The sequence below is a fragment of the Cibotium barometz genome, chromosome 66, assembly GCF_041138505.1.
Source record: "Cibotium barometz isolate CiBa-2024 chromosome 66, ASM4113850v1, whole genome shotgun sequence".
NCBI classification, from domain to species: Eukaryota; Viridiplantae; Streptophyta; class Polypodiopsida; order Cyatheales; family Cibotiaceae; genus Cibotium; species Cibotium barometz.
Window position 1 is genome coordinate 13490159 of NC_141111.1, and position 16496 is coordinate 13506654.

The 16496-nt window shown below is 41.9% G+C and overlaps 1 protein-coding gene across 1 annotated transcript in view; it reads right to left on the reverse strand.

The window, feature by feature from the left end:
• Nucleotides 1-11445, reverse strand: part of LOC147602786 (uncharacterized) — a 51035-nt gene extending 39590 nt beyond the window's left edge. Inside the window, exons 1-4 of the mRNA XM_086797747.1 lie at nt 11339-11445; nt 4757-4943; nt 4305-4663; nt 4003-4220 (exon numbers count right to left, since the gene is read on the reverse strand). Of these exons, the coding sequence (XP_086653873.1) occupies nt 4003-4220; nt 4305-4663; nt 4757-4943; nt 11339-11445 (871 nt within the window). The remainder of the gene's footprint in view (nt 1-4002; nt 4221-4304; nt 4664-4756; nt 4944-11338) is intronic.
• Between the last annotated feature and the right edge of the window lie 5051 nt (nt 11446-16496).

Here is a 16496-nt window from a genome sequence, read left to right on the forward strand (position 1 = left end):
AATTAGCAAGTTAGCAAATTCCTTACACAACCCATTTTGAGACATTTTTGGCCCTAATGCAATGCAGATTTTTCACTATATGTAAAAAAGACAAATAGAGGGATCATGCTATTAGTCATCTATGTGGATGACTTGATTATCACTGGTGATAGTGGATGACTTGATTATTAGTCATCTATGTGGATGACTTGATTATCTCTGGTGATAGTGATGCAAACATACATGATGTCAGGATGCTTTTGAAGCAGAAGTTTGAGATGAAGGATTTGGGTGAGTTAGGGTATTTCTTAGGCATAGAGGTGTTGAGATCACCTTATGCAGCATTTTGCTATTTTAGAGCCAGTATAGCTTGAACATGTTGTCCAAGTATGGTATGATAGGCTATAATCCTATTTCAATGCCATTGGAGTAGAACACAAAGCTTTCCGCGGATACAGGTGAGCTTTTGGAGAACAATGAAATATATTCAAAAATAAATCATGCATATGAGATGATAGAAATGTCATCAATTTAGAACATACAGTGACGGATTGGTTAGGGTTCAATCTCATCTTCAATAAGATCCATCCTTGCCAAACGATCAACATCAATATCCATTTGATCAATTGGTAAGGCTACGATTAAATTTATTCCACTATCGATATTCTGTACTCCATTGATAATGGTATCGATGTCCTGATCATCCTCATCAACATCACCATCATCCTCAATGGTAGGGTCATTCTCATGATCATGAGAAATGGCATGCACATCCTCATTATCATGATCATCTCTTATTTCTTGATCATCGATCACAACATCTTCAATGGCATGTTCGACATCATCTTCATTGCGGCTTGTTACATCCTCCATATGCTCCATATCATTGAATGTATTATACATCACTTTGGAACGTGGTGCAATAGGGATGACGTACCACCATTTGATGTTATGCACCATTGGTAGATAGATAACCTACTCAAATACACACAGTACAGTAATTAATTAGCATATCAAAAGTCAAGGGGTACGCGAGCTTAGATATATATGTACATGAAACACATTAGTAAAAAAATGCATACCTGCTCACATTGTTGTGGCAATACGAGCCTATCTTTCTTTGTTTGCCAGAACTTTGTAGAGTCAATAGTTACATATCCACTTGCATGGCGTTTTATCGTTGCATCAGGCCCTTTTTCCACCACGTTCATTTGCCATTTGACATCCAAAACATACACAAAGAAGCGACGAAAGTCAAGCCTAAATATGTCTTGGATTATGCCACAATAATCATCCATTTTTCCATTATCTCCCTCAAAGCTACTAATGACACCGCAATCTTGTGTATTTCTCTTTTCATCAATTCTTTGTGTTCGAAAATGCTTGCCTTCACACCATATAGCACTGAACATAGTGCACTGGACCAAAATAGAAGCAATATTTGTGTAAGCAATGTGAATAAATATTAAAAGCAAATCACTTACAACTAATTCAAAACATTAGTTCTATGTACCTTTGACATGCATCCTCGTGCATACTCCCATTCTTCCGCCGTGATATGCAGCCCCTCGTCGCTCTCTACTCTCTCCATTTCCTCATGCAACCAATCAACATGGATATCATTCGGAAGTGTTGCTAGATGCTTAGGGTACGCCTTCCGAGAGCCATGTTGCTTCCGAAAGAGAGCTCTTTCTGCTTGCCTTTTTGTCTTTGCATCCTCATATCTTGTAACCCATCTGCTCATCACATCACTATTAAGGATACAAGTGAAATTGAGATCATCAATCAATGTTCTGTCAATTACTTTACTCTGTCCTTTTCCTTGAGGCACAATAGAGGTCATCCTCAAGTCCTCTTCATTGCTCCATAGTCGTGGCAAAGAGCTGTCCACCTGACCAAGAAATTCTGAAATATATACAAGAGACTCTTGTATCAACCAACCCTCGGCCATGCTTCCTTCAGGCCTTGCACTTTGCCTCACAAAGTCTTTTAAGGTCTTCATGAAGCGCTCTAGGAAGAACATCCAGCGTGCATGCAGAGTACCACATAAAGCAATAGAGGTCATCCTCAAGTCCTCTTCATTGCTCCATAGTCGTGGCAAAGAGCTGTCCACCTGACCAAGAAATTCTGAAATATATACAAGAGACTCTTGTATCAACCAACCCTCGGCCATGCTTCCTTCAGGCCTTGCACTTTGCCTCACAAAGTCTTTTAAGGTCTTCATGAAGCGCTCTAGGAAGAACATCCAACGTGCATGCAGAGTACCACATAAAGCAATTTCGTCCACTAAATGCACAATGAGATGTAGTTGACTTGTGAGAATGGTTCGCGGAAAAGTTTCCTCTACCAAACAAACCACCTCCACTGCCATAACACGCGCATCATCCAACGTGGCTGGATCAATTGCTTTGGAACTAACATATCTGAAAAATAAATAAATAGTACGTTATACCTCATGCACGTTCATTTTGCAAGGTATAATGAAGGGTGATCTGAGCATGGGTTTTACATACCTCACAAGCTCGCCCATCTTATAAATACATTTTTTCAAACTCTTATTTGCACAATGGTCGATGCTAGTAGGTAGTATGAACTGCGCACATAAGAGCACATTTATGGTTTATGGCATTACAAAATTTAATTTCAACGTACGTACAAGACTTGGAAAACACTTACTTGAAGCATCTTGTGCCAATCGTGGGACTTCAACCCATATAGTTGCTCAACGCCTCTTTTTAGTGGTTGTAAAGGCTCCCTTCAATGATCTCATGCATCCAGTGGGAGTACGCAAAGTGGTGATGGCCTGCTTTACCTGCTTCTCCTCTTTCTTTGATATAATCCATGGTGCAGGCGGAAGACGAACGTGCCCACCCACCTCTCGTGGCCAAGCTTGACGCATACGTCCTGCGACCCGCAAGTCCTCACGTACGCTAACATTGTCTCGTTTACCAGTAATATGTTCCCAAATACCGGAGCCCACATTCTTGAAGATGTGCATGGGATCAAGAAGATGGTTGATCTTAAGATGGATCAAGAAGATGGTTGATCTTAAGATGGGTCCAATATGGCAGCCGGAAAAAAATGGAGTACCTGCACAAGGGATTGCTCTATGTGACCTTTAATCCAATTAGAGAGTACACATAACAAGATTGAAAAAACATCACTATACCTGTTCATGCCATCTGGAGGAAGAATAGTTGTAGACTCCCAAATACGCTTCCAATCTTTTGCACGAAGTGTTTGTGGAGGAATGTTACTCTTACTAGCAACATATTTAGGATGATCTGAGGGGAGAAATCGATGATGATTATCGAATATAGTCTTACACAAACCATCAGCATACTCATGTACTAACGAAGGGCCACAAACAGGACATGCATATTTACCCGATGTTTTCAAACCTGTTAAAATATAAATAAAAGTTAGAATAATAAAGTCAAACCGTCTAATTAATATATATAGCCAATAGTAATAGAGTAGGGAGGTAATTAGAATTCTTACCAGAACAATCGCTGTATCCTGGAAAGTCATGCATTGTCCACATCAACACTGCTTTTAAGTCGAAGTGTCGAGAGGAGGGAGGCCTACTAATGTCCACCACCGCAACACCTCTCCATAGTTCCTCCAACTCATCAATCAGTGGTTCAAGATAAACATCCATATGCTTGACTTTATGTTTCCCTGGAATTAGAAGGGATAACATAAGATGTCCCTTCTTGATCGCCATTGATGGTGGAAGGTTGTAATTCACCAACACAACTGGCCACACGCTGTATGCGGTGCTTTTGAAACCAAATGGATTCACTCCATCCATACCCAGGCCAAGTCTCAAGTTTCTAGGCTCTATTTTAAAGCTGGGCCACTCATCTTCAATATGCTTCCAAGCAGGAGTGTCTGCGGGAATTCTCCACATGCCATCATCCGATCGATGTGAGGAATGCCATGACATGAGCTCTGCTATGGATTTGCACTTGAACATGTGTTTGATGCGAGGAATTATAGGAAAGTGTCGCAAAACTTTACGAGGTATATCAAAACTCTTCATATCTGTTCTGTAACTTGCTTCACCGCAAGTGGGACAATGTAGAGCCTCCTTATGCGTCCCACGAAAGAGAATGCAATCATTGACGCATGTATGTATTTTATCATAATCCAGTCCTCCAAGAGATGTCACATAGCGCCTCGCTATGTCTCTTGAGGTGGGTAGTCTATTTTCCTTTGGAAGCATGTTTGATAATAGCCTGCATCCAATATCATCAATTATAATTAGTCTTAAATCCTAAACCTTAAACCACTAATTCAAATTTGTAAGTTAGAATGCTTACTTCAACAATGCGTCAAGACTTGCATTGCTCCATCCATAAACTGTTTGTATATTAAGTAGTTCAAGTGAAGCACGTAAAACTGAGAATGTGCACCCTTCAAACACCGGTGTCGATGAAGCCTTATAAAGATGCTCTTGTTCCATATCATCGTCGTCCATGCCTTTGGGATCATCCTTAAAAAGATTCCGCACCATATCATCAAGCACCTCCTCTTCCACAACTTCGTGGGGTGCAGGGCTATTGTCATCCCTTTCCCACTCATCTCTGACAATAGATCCCGAAGCTCCAGCATCATCTCGTCGACGCTTTACGTGCTCTCGTCGCGCGTAGGGTACCATGTTAGGGTGTGGTACTGCATCCTGCTTCAATTTATCAAATTATATGTTACAACTCTATTAATTTAATTTGGATACCATGAGTCATTTGAATACCATCAATTTACATCTACTCACCTCTAAACCTGTTTGATTCCATTCTCCATACATGGAGATGTGATTCAAGGTAATTCGACGTGCTCGTACAATGCATCCTTGACATCGATTACACATACATTTGATCCGTTGTCCCAACCACACATCGCGATTACGATGACGCATTGTCTCATCTTCTCCAGAACTGCTTGAAGAGGTTGATGACATCCTGTGTACAAATCAGAAAACACAACATCATTATATGTTTTTAATGAAAGCACAAAAATCGCGTGTATTGACGCGGCTATTTCGGCTAGTTCCTAGAAATCGCGTGTATTAACGCGGGTAATCTCTGCAAAACGCGTGTATAAACGCAGCTAAAATATCATAGACGCGAAAATACACGCATTTCTAAACGCCAATATAAACACGACGGTATGTTTAAACTAAAAATAGCCCGCCGTCCCCAAATATAGATTTTGAACTAAGAAATTGACTCTGCATGCGTTTTCGCCTGTTTTCGCCTCTTCCAACAACAAGGAGGGAGCAGAGAAAGGAGCACACACACGGGAGAAGGAGGGAGCAGAGAAGGAGCAGAGAAGACTCACTTTTTCAAAGGTGAGTCACTTTGTCCTGTGCCTTGTCTCTTTTGTCAGATTTGTTTATTTTGCTCTTTGCTCTTTGGGTTTGTCCTTTTGCACACGATTGGGTTACTGCATCCTGACAAGGGCGACAATGGTTGGTCCTTTTATAAGGACACTCTGCGGGGGTCAGTCTTTTCGAAAAAAAAATTTCGCAGGTCGCGTGTAGAAACGCGTGTAAAAGCGCGTGTAACCTGTCTGCAGAGTCTGTTCATGCGGATATACACGCGTTTCTGGACAGGTGTATACACGCGTTTTTTGACGGGTGTATACACGCGTTTTTTGACGGGTGTATACACGCGTTTCTGCAGGAGACTATGGCGTTTCAGATTTCATGATTTGCAGGCAACTGACTTGAATGATGATATTTGTGTGAGTCAAGAGACAGCCCATGATGTACATGAAGATGTTTGTTTGCAGGTTCTTTATGGATATTCCAGGTTCTTCATCCGATCCATTTGCGTATAGCAATTGGCTGATGGAGATGCTGAATCATTTTGGGTGCCAACCTGGTCCGGTTGAGCTTACAGAGTATATGTATGCCCATCCCCCTCCTTCCATGCCTGGTGTCTATACCCCTGTCGTCGCGAGTATCCAGGGCACTCCAGTGCCGTCTATTCCTTCGAGTCCGACGAGACGGCATGCAGCTTCTCCTCTTCCACGTCCACCGAGGAGACATACCTCGTCCCAGACACACTCACGTACACCCTCACAGCCACCATCACGTGCTCCCTCAGAGCCACCGTCACGTCAGGGCTCACAGCCACCGTCACATAGACAATCCCCCAGTCGTGACTCCACCCGCAGCAGTAGGAAGAGTGGGAGTGGAGGATGCGGCGGGTGCTTTGGTGGGGGAGGTGGGGGAGGTAGTAGGGCACACGGTGAGAGAGGAGATAGAGAGAGAAGAGTTAAAGGAGACAGTTCGGAAGAGGAGGAGATGAGAGAGATAGAGAGAGTGGTCTGCTATGATGTGACGGATAGGGGCGAGATAGTGATGGATGCGAGGGGGAGGGAGGTAATGGAGTACATGCGTGGGGTAGTATCAAACTCATATAGAAATTGTTTTATTAAATTTAAAGACCAAAATAGCCGATTAGTTGGGGAGGTGATAGAGGCTGTACATAGTCGGTACCCCAATCCCCCACATGCTACATTCTCGGATGTATGGGGAAGGACGCGAATAAGGGAGATCTTAAGTAATAAAAGATCTCACCTTAAAAAACTCGCGTACGATGACCGGCTAAATGTAGCTGCGGGTGGCTATCCTGCCGAGAAACCTGCCAACACTGCGCACAAACGCGAGTGGAAGGAGGCAAAGAAACGAGCAGAGGGTGGCATGAAGAGCAGGCAGCATGTGGAGGCACGACGGATCCAGATGGAGACCATTGGATCTTCGCATTTCGGATCTGGCGGCGTCGAGTCATGGGAGGCAGAGTTCGTAAGTATCCTGCCACTTTATTTGATTGTTTACTTAATTCATTGATTCTATGATTGTTTTAATCTTACAAATTGTGTTGATTATGATACAGCGACGGGTTACGGGGAGGAAGCCCACAACCCACGATACTGCGTATGCTCGCCGGCATAGCAGACGTGACACGTGGGCCATCTTCAGAGCCGAGGGACGTATTACGGACGCGCAGTTTGAGATGGCCATGAGACCATACGGTCGACAGGTACTTGAAAATTCGTAACGAATGGTTTTGGTTTATTGAATTGCATATATATATACTTATATACTATATATTACTTGAACAGGCACAAGCTGCTGATGATCCACCGGCCCGCCGCTGCAGAGGGTGGACGTGAGCACTACTCCTCGGACATTCCGACCGATGTGAGCTCATCTGAGCATGGAGGGAGCACCGAGTCATCATCTGGGTCTGAGTATTGAGGATGTGATTGTATATATTTTTTTGTAAACTCAAGCCATGGGCTACTTCGAGATATGGACTCCCTTGTATACATGTATGAAATTTTGATAGTAATATTGAATTGATTGATCGATAGTATTACATTCATGTCTGTCTTGAATCGTGTAATGACAATGTATGCATTCATGTCGTTCTTGTCTTAATCTCCCTCGTGCATATGTTCTTCGTGGATGGTCTAATGGGATGGTCTAATGCACAAAAAAAAAAAAAAACAGAGAGTGCTATTGGGTGCTGGAATGCTGGAACAGTATTCAGGCACCAAATAGCACTCTCTGTTTTTTTTTTTTGCTCTCTGTTCGCGTGTATAAACGCGTCAGAACTGCTAAAACTCGCGTGTATATACGCGGATACCCTGGAAAATACGCGTGTATTAATGCATATAAACTGGTAATTACGCGTGTATAGACGCAGGTATAAACGCATCTTCACACGCGTAAATACACACGTGTATAGACGCAGGTATACACGCATCTACGACATTTGAACTGAACAGGACGCGGCTATACATTAGTGTATAAGCGCGTCTAAAATAAGAAAAAGCGTGTATAGCAGCGTGTATCAATGCGTCTGTGAAAAGAACGCGGCTACACACCCGTGTATACGCACGTCTGAGTGGTACTGTACACGCGCTTTTACACGCATGTCTCTGGCCGCGATGATACACGCGCTGATACACGGGCCCGCTACTTTTTTTCACAAGTCATTTTTAGCGGCTAGGAGCGCGGGTATGAGCCCGATCCCTTGTAGTGTACTTGGAGTGCAGTGTGTGGAGTTGAGCTTGAGGAGGGAGTGTTGAGATATCGAGCTCAACTAGTGCTACATCGGACATTGATGACCCGCCTAGGTGATAGCTTCCGCATCTACACCATTGGCATGGTTGGTGAGATTATGGGTGATATGTGGCCCAGTGGGATGAAAGGCTGTGTGACCGCCATTTTGGATTACTAGAGATTGGCATAGTTATAGTGCCATCTTATTTAGTCGGGTTCACATTATGGAACAACCCTTATATGTTGTAGTAGTTACTAACCCATATAGTGTGTACTCTTATCTTTATGTTATGTTGGTTGAGTAGAGAAGACAAAAATTCAACTATCCATCTCTCTCTTGTGTCTTGCTCTCTCTTGTGTGTGTGTTTGCTTGCTAGGGTTTGAAGCTCTCCCTCTCACCCACATTCTCTTTAGGGTCTCCAATGTCGAATATCCAATTTGTCACCACCCTTCTTAGGAATCAAGTGTCTCAAACCCTCTCAAAGCCTCTTTGGCATGGCACTTGTGATCATAATCTCATTGAAGGTAGCTTGAAGGATGCCTTCCATGAGGTGCCATAGTGAAGAAAGAAAGAGACTGGAAGCCGATCCACCTCGGGGCATTTTCCCTTGTTGAAATATATGATGTACAAGTGATAAAGGGTGAGAGAAAGAGGTAATGTAGGTGTGAACACACCCCAAATAAAGTGGGCATGTTTTTTGTAACACAGCACAACCAACACATGAAGGTGAAGGTTAAGCCAACTTTGGAGTGGCTGAAATAGAAGGTAATATAGAAGCTTTCTATACATCTTATGTTCTTGCTCTCTCTCATATATGTTTCTCTATCTTGCCATCAACTATCGCTTCCGTTGTGCATACTCCTCATTATTTTGACATGGTATCAAAGCCTTGCAAAGGCTAAGTTCCCCTTCAATCCCTTTTTTTTTTCTCTCTCTCTCTCTCACTATCATAAGCCATTCACATCCTCATCAACAAGAAGGATGGTGGTAGAAGAAGGTGAGAAGCAAAAAGGTGTCAAGAAGGAAGGCAACAAAAGAGCTTCATCAAAGAGGAGATTTCGTCATCAAATTCAAGATCTTCAGCAAAAGTGAAGGAAGCCAGCAAATCGAGAAAGCGGAAAGAGAAGATTGGAAAAGAAAATGCAAGCAAATTGGTAAATTTTTTGTTTTTTCACAGGTCAAAAATTTTCCATTATGGATCTTCTTCGAAGGGGCATGGGAGCTTCTTTTGTGATCATTTGAAGGAGTGGAAGGTGTGATGGGTATGTTCTTTTAATCAAAGAAGGCAACATCATCAAAAGGCGCAAAAAAAAAACGTAGCATGCCATCTCAATTTTTCTGGTTTTCTGTCTACCGTTGTCCATCTGCGTTTTCCGTTATTGTCAATGTTTTGTCCCGTGGCTACCTCCTTTTATGGTGATAAGCAAGAGCTTTGCCAGCCTTACAAGAGCTATAACACAAGCTAGCCCCAGGCACATTAAAAGCATCAATCCAAAAGCTCAAATTTTTCCATTATGGATCTTCTTCAAAGGGGCATGGGAGCTTCTTTTGTGATCGTTTGAAGGAGTGGAAGGTGTGATGGGTATGTTCTCTTAATCAAAGAGGGCAAAATCATCAAAAGGCGCAAAACAAAAACGTAGCATGCCATCTCAATTTTTCTGGTTTTTCGTCTGCCGTTGTCCGTCTGCGTTTTCCGTCATTGTCAATGTTTTGTCCCGTGGCTACCTCCTTTTATGGTGATAAGCAAGAGCTTTGCCAGCCTTACAAGAGCTATAACACAAGCTAGCCCCAGGCACATTAAAAGCATCAATCCAAAAACTCAAGAAAGACGGACACCATCATCATCGGGTGGTAGCTTAGTTGCTAAGGTGTTTCGTTGTCAAAACCCAGGTTGTGGGTTCGAACCCTGCTGGCTACCCCAATTGATGCGCCTTGCCCTTGATTTGTGGGATAAGGGGGGTCCCATGGGTACTAAGCCCTCTCTTCTCTAATGCCAAACTAAAAAAAAAAAAAGACGGACACTGTCCGACACCTGCCATCATCTGTGTTTCAATTGTTGCCATCAATCTTTGCCTATCGCATAGTGTATGGTGACTAATGTAGCTTAAGCAGCACTCTTGGCTGCTACAACACAAGCCTCAGCAGCCACGGTGCATCACGAACATCAGCGAGCAACGCATCGTGCATAGTAGCGTTTTCAACAAACAAAAAAAACACAATCCAAAGGTTTCAAAACCTTGAAGTTTTTTTCTCATCCAAGTTTTTTTTAAAAGAAAAAAAAACTCTTTCTAAAGGTTTTTATACCTTTCGCTAAAGGTTCTTTAAACCTTTCTATGAGGTTTTCTTCAAACCTATTTCTCTAAGGATTACAAAGCCAACTGGTTCGCTTGCTCTTCTTTCAAAATCAAGAGATGTTCTTTGTTCATCAAATCAAACTTGAATTATTATTTTTTGCCTTGTAATGGAGTTAGACACTGCCCTTGTTTTTTGCAATTGGTAAGACCTCTCCTACCCCTATCAATCATGTCGAAGGAGATTGGAGCCTCGATTGAGAAGTTTGATGGGTGAGGGTTTCTATACTTGGAAATTTCGATCTATGCTCAAGGTCAAAGAAAAGGGTGGATCTATATCTACATCAAAAACTCAAGCCTTTGTGATGAAACATGGTACATCCAAATCCAGCTTGAAGTTTGTCTTTTGCAAGAAGATGGTTTCATCAAAGCTAAGGATCAACAAGGGTGGTACACGAAGACACTATGGAAGAGAAGGTACCAAATATGTTACTAAGATTGAGGGGAATTTTGGAAGTTCCTCACATGATAAGAAAATCTTCTAATTGTGAGGAGTGAAGCATCCTTACTAGAATTGAGAGTGAACCACATTTCTCTATAACTCATCACTTTTGTAAATGCCTAATCTATAAAGGCTACCTACCTTGTCATCTATCCTATGGTTGAGAGGGGGTCATATTGTTCCTGTATGTCCAATGCTCACCTTGCTCCATGTTTGGCATTATCCCAGAGGGGGTGTTGAAATATATGATGTACAAGTGATAAAGGGTGAGAGAAAGAGGTCATGTAGGTGTGAACATACCCCAAATAAAGTGGGCATGTCAGTGGAAAAGGGATCTAGGGTTGGCCCAACCCTAGCCCTTGGTGAACCCCATCCTCCTCCGAGTCTATCCTTTGCTGCCTCAATCATGTTAAAGTCTCCATCCAGGCACCAAAAGTCATCCTAAGGAAGGGCCTGTCAGACTGTGCTCCATAAGATGGCTCTACCTGTTGTAGTGTTTGGGGCATAAACATTGAGAGCCCACGCAATCCTCTCCAATCATAATGGTAACCCACTGTGCTTGCCCAGAGAATATGACTCCTGAGTCTGTCATTGCGTTGGTAAAAGTTGATCTCACTGTGACAAAAATACAAACTCCTGCTTGTGTCCCTAAGGGGCTGAAGAATGGAGAACAAAAGTGTGACTCCTTCCCCAGTAAAATCTTCCCACACTGATAGGTACACCCCTCTGAAAGATGATGCTCCTAGAGCAAAATAATGTCGATGGGTCCCCCAACTGTAGCTATGTGAAGCTCTCCTTTGAGGATGCCTTCCATAGATGAGGGTGCTCTTGCACTTGGTTTCTAGGGTTGCAATCATTACCTTGTGTTCTTGCTCTCTCTCATATATGTTTCTCTATCTTGCCATCAACTATTGCTTCCGTTGTGAATACTCCCCATTATTTTAACAATCCCTAGGAAGAGCAGTCAATGCCTCTGCCAGCTCCTCTATAGGCAGTGAATGGAGTCAATAAGAAGGACTAAAGAGTTGGAGGAACCACCTCTCTCGTGTGCCACCAGATCCTCTTGCGCACGTCCATCACCTATGGGGATAATGGGGTACCAATGTGAGAAGAGATCGAAAAAAATCCGTGGTGATAGCTCTCGCATGGGGAGAAGTAGAAACAATAGCTCCATCTTGGCTATGCAACCAACGAATACCATTGATCCTCCTATGGGGGCTAGCTATCTCAAAGAAATCCCCTATGACTCTATCAAAAGGAGGCTCTGGCATGGTATACCTGTACTCCTATCTCCTCTCCTTGATGGATCTGATCTCCATGCGAGCAACAGCAAGCTGACTCTCAATCCAAGGACTATCTAGGGAACTCTGCTAAAGTTGCTAAGAGAAGCTTGAACCCTCCTCAAACTCCTCTCCTGCTCACAAAATCCCTCCAATCTGTTGTGGGCTGCCTCTTGCAAACAACTGTTGATCTCCCCTAGACCGGCATCTACAAAGTGCATGCGACATAGCCTGAAATAAAATCAAGTCCCACCCATATTTGCTCTATCTTGCAATAGATCTGGGGTCTTATATGAGGCTGTTTGGAATCCTAGAGCTCGCGTGCCTATCCTGGCTCCAGGGCTCCTCTAAGGATAGAATAACTAGAGCGTGATCTGAAAAAGTAGTGCTCGCCAAGATATCGATCATGCCCCCATGGCCGCAAGCCCACTCATCCACATAAAACTTCTTAAGTATGGAGAGGTTGGGGCCAGTGCCCCTCCTATCAGACCGCAAGAAGCATAGGATCCTAGGGCCATATAAATCAATTTTACCTCCAAGTTTGGCTTGATTCTTTATTAGTAGTGAAGCCCCCAACCAATCAATTGGTCCACCAAGAGAAGAAGAGCAACTTCAAGAGTTGTTGGAGAGAGCTCCAAGCTCCAAGCTCCCAAGAGAGAGGAAAATTTAAGGGATAATAGAAATATGATTATTTTAAGATAATCATATTTCTATTATCTCCTCTCCTTGATGGATCTGATCTCCATGCGAGCAACAGCAAGCTGACTCTCAATCCAAGGACTATCTAGGGAACTCTGCTAAAGTTGCTAAGAGAAGCTTGAACCCTCCTCAAACTCCTCTCCTACTCACAAAATCCCTCCAATCTGTTGTGGGCTACCTCTTGCAAACAACTGTTGATCTCCCCTAGACCGGAATCCACAAAGTGCATGCGACATAGCCTGAAATAAAATCAAGTCCCACCCATATCTGCTCTATCTTGCAATAGATCTGGGGTCTTATATGAGGCTGTTTGGAATCCTAGAACTCGCGTACCTATCCTGGCTCCAGGGCTCCTCTAAGGATAGAATAACTAGAGCGTGATCTGAAAAAGTAGTGCTCGCCAAGATACCGATCATGCCCCCATGGCCGCAAGCCCACTCATCCACATAAAACTTGTTAAGTATGGAGAGGTTGGGGCCAGTGCCCCTCCTATCAGACCGCAAGAAGCATAGGATCCTAGGGCCATATAAATCAATTTTACCTCCAAGTTTGGCTTGATTCTTTATTAGTAGTGAAGCCCCCAACCAATCAATTGGTCCACCAAGAGAAGAAGAGCAACTTCAAGAGTTGTTGGAGAGAGAGAGAAGCTCCAAGCTCCCAAGAGAGAGGAAAATTTAAGGGATAATAGAAATATGATTATTTTAAGATAATACTGGCATGGTATAGCTCCAATATGAAATTACAAAGGAATGAGGGCATCATTTCTCCAAAATATCTCATTTTTTTAGTAATATCTCTTAATTTTTAACTAATAAACCTTGTACTTAGTCAACTCTTCATCTTATGTGAGCATTTAGTCATTTTTGGGTATTTTCTTTTATTCTTTGGATTTATCTCATCCCAACACTTGGATTAATCCAATTGGCCCATTGGAACCTTAATTGGACCATAATCCGTATGGTCACCACCCTTTAGGCTCCTTTGCAGGTCACCTAACGCTTCACTAATAGTCCGCTTCCTTGGTCCCTCATCTACCATACTGGAAGCTCACCATTTAAATTGAACCGAGGTTGGTTAAGACCTTGGTCGACCTTGCTACGCGAGACATCTTCCATTGTCTCTCCGTCAGATGTTCTAACTTTATCACTTAGGTCTCCACGACCTCATTCACAAGATGGTCAAAATGCTTCCCCAACATTCTTGACATGAAAAAGTCATTTAAAAACAGGTTTCATAAATACAATTTCTAACCATCTCTCATCTTTCCACATTGTTCCACAGCATTTCTTGTTATTCCACATTCTTCTACATTAATTCACATTGCTTATTCCACATCCAGTCATATGTATTCACATTGTCCTTCATCCATTCTCATCTAATCACATCATATTACATCTCATCACATCTATCCTCATCAGATCACATCACATCCATCCACATCACATCTCATCCATTCACATCTATCCAGGTCCACATCACATCTATCCATGTCACAACATATCCACATCACATCTCATCCATTCATATCACATCACATCTATCTACATTCATTCAGATCCACATCACATCCACATATCATCACATCACGTTCACATTTATTTACATCATTTCACATCCATTCACATCTACCCAGATCCACATCACATCACATCTTATCTATCCACATCATATCTCATCCATTCATATCTAACCAGATCCACATCACATCTCATCACATCACATTCACATCTCACCACATACATTCAAATATCATCACATCACATTCACGACATAATGAACATGCTAATCTAGATAATTAGCCTAATCACAATATGATTAAGATAATGATAAGCATAAAGATACCAAGATAGGAGAGTGAGAGTTATATTTCCATTAGATGTGTGCCTCTTAAATAGACTAAGTACAAGATGGATTAGCAAATGCTAATCATGTTTAGTAGATTAACAAAGTCAATGATTCTCTCCATAAATCTCTCCATGATTCTACCCTCCACATTCTTCTCATACGATCTAGCCCTTGATTCTAACCTTTAAAGTCAACAAAGGTGATGTCTCCATTAAGGAAAATGTTAACCATTTCCATTAGTGTAATTTTCCTCATGTTGAGAGTGTAGCTACCTTGATAACCAATATTCACAGTGGATATTAAAAGTCACATTTCTAGTCTCCTCTCAATAGTTCATAAATTAGTTTCTATTAATAACCTAACTTTTCTTTCTCTCCCCTTTCCTAAAGTTGAATCCTCGATCCCTCTCATTGATCTAGATGTTTTAGAGAAGGCAAACCACAAGTGGCCTTCTTCTAACTTTCGTCCTCTTTTAGATCTAGTTCTTTCCATCAAATCTAATGGACCTATTATCAAATTTATTTCTTTCATTCCTCTTCTACCTTTTAGATGATTGGATCTAAGATTCATTATAAGCTATGAGCTAACAATATTTAGAGCCATACAACCCCCCTTTACTACTCATTCTATCATCCTTCTTTCTGGCCTTACCCATTGTTAAGAGCTAAGATTCATTATAAGCTATGAGCTAACAATATTCAGAGCCATACAGCCCCCTTTACTACTCATTCTATCATCCTTCTTTCTGGCCTTACCCATTGTTAACCCTTGTCAAAGACTCTTCACTTTCACTTGATTTGGTTGTAGCATTGGAAAGATTGGATCTCTCTTAAATGGTTATGTATTGTATATTCTACATCATCGCTTGCTATTTCTCTTTGAAAGGCATGCCACACGATAGCTTAATGAAGGATACCAGTGAGGATAAGGTTTACACTAGTGTAAGCGGTCTATGAGGTCTAGGACCTAATTTCTAGCTTTGACTGCATTAATGATGTAAACCCTAAAAACAAAGGAGATAAGGCAAAAGGAAACCCCAACCCCTCATTCTCTCATACATAATCTACGAGTGCTTTTTCTCTCTGCCCTTTCACTCCTTTCACTCTTGAGTCTTGCTTGCTTGTATGCATGATTTGAGCTTTGTAGGTGCTTGTCTATGCATGTGTGAGTGAGTGTGTGAGAGGGCAATCGAGTTGCAAGGTGGTTGAGCTATGACGAGTGTGCAATGTCATGAGCTCTTGCATACTCCATCGACGCTGCTACCTATGAGAATCCCAAGCGCAAGGTATCATGAGGTAAGTAACATACCCTGCTTATGCATTTGTGTTCTTAGTATGGCATATTAGTTCTCGATTTAAGCATTTGTGCGCTCACAAGTGTGGTGTCGTGAAATCCCCACAATAAGAGTGACTCCTATGCCTTTCTCATGCCATAAAAGCTTATCATAATTGGCCTTGATATCAGGCAATACATGCATTGCTTTGTTACTGCTTGCATCTTAAATGCTTAGGTGTGTTTCTATTTTATGCTAGTTTTTGTATTATGTTTTCTTATTGCTATTGTTATTTTATTCTTGTTACCTTAACCCCTCAATTTGTTCCGTTTTGGTAACTTCTATCTAGTTTTTCTAGTTTTTTAATGAAGTTTTTTAATTTTTGGTTTTTGAAACTATTAATTGGGTATTGAAATTGATTTTATTTGGATAATTAGACCCCAAAATCAAAATATGGTCATAGGGTAGACCCTAGTTTAGACCTCTTACATGGTCAATGTTGGTCTCTTACCAACATTTAGATTTGAGTAGGTGGACTAGACAAAT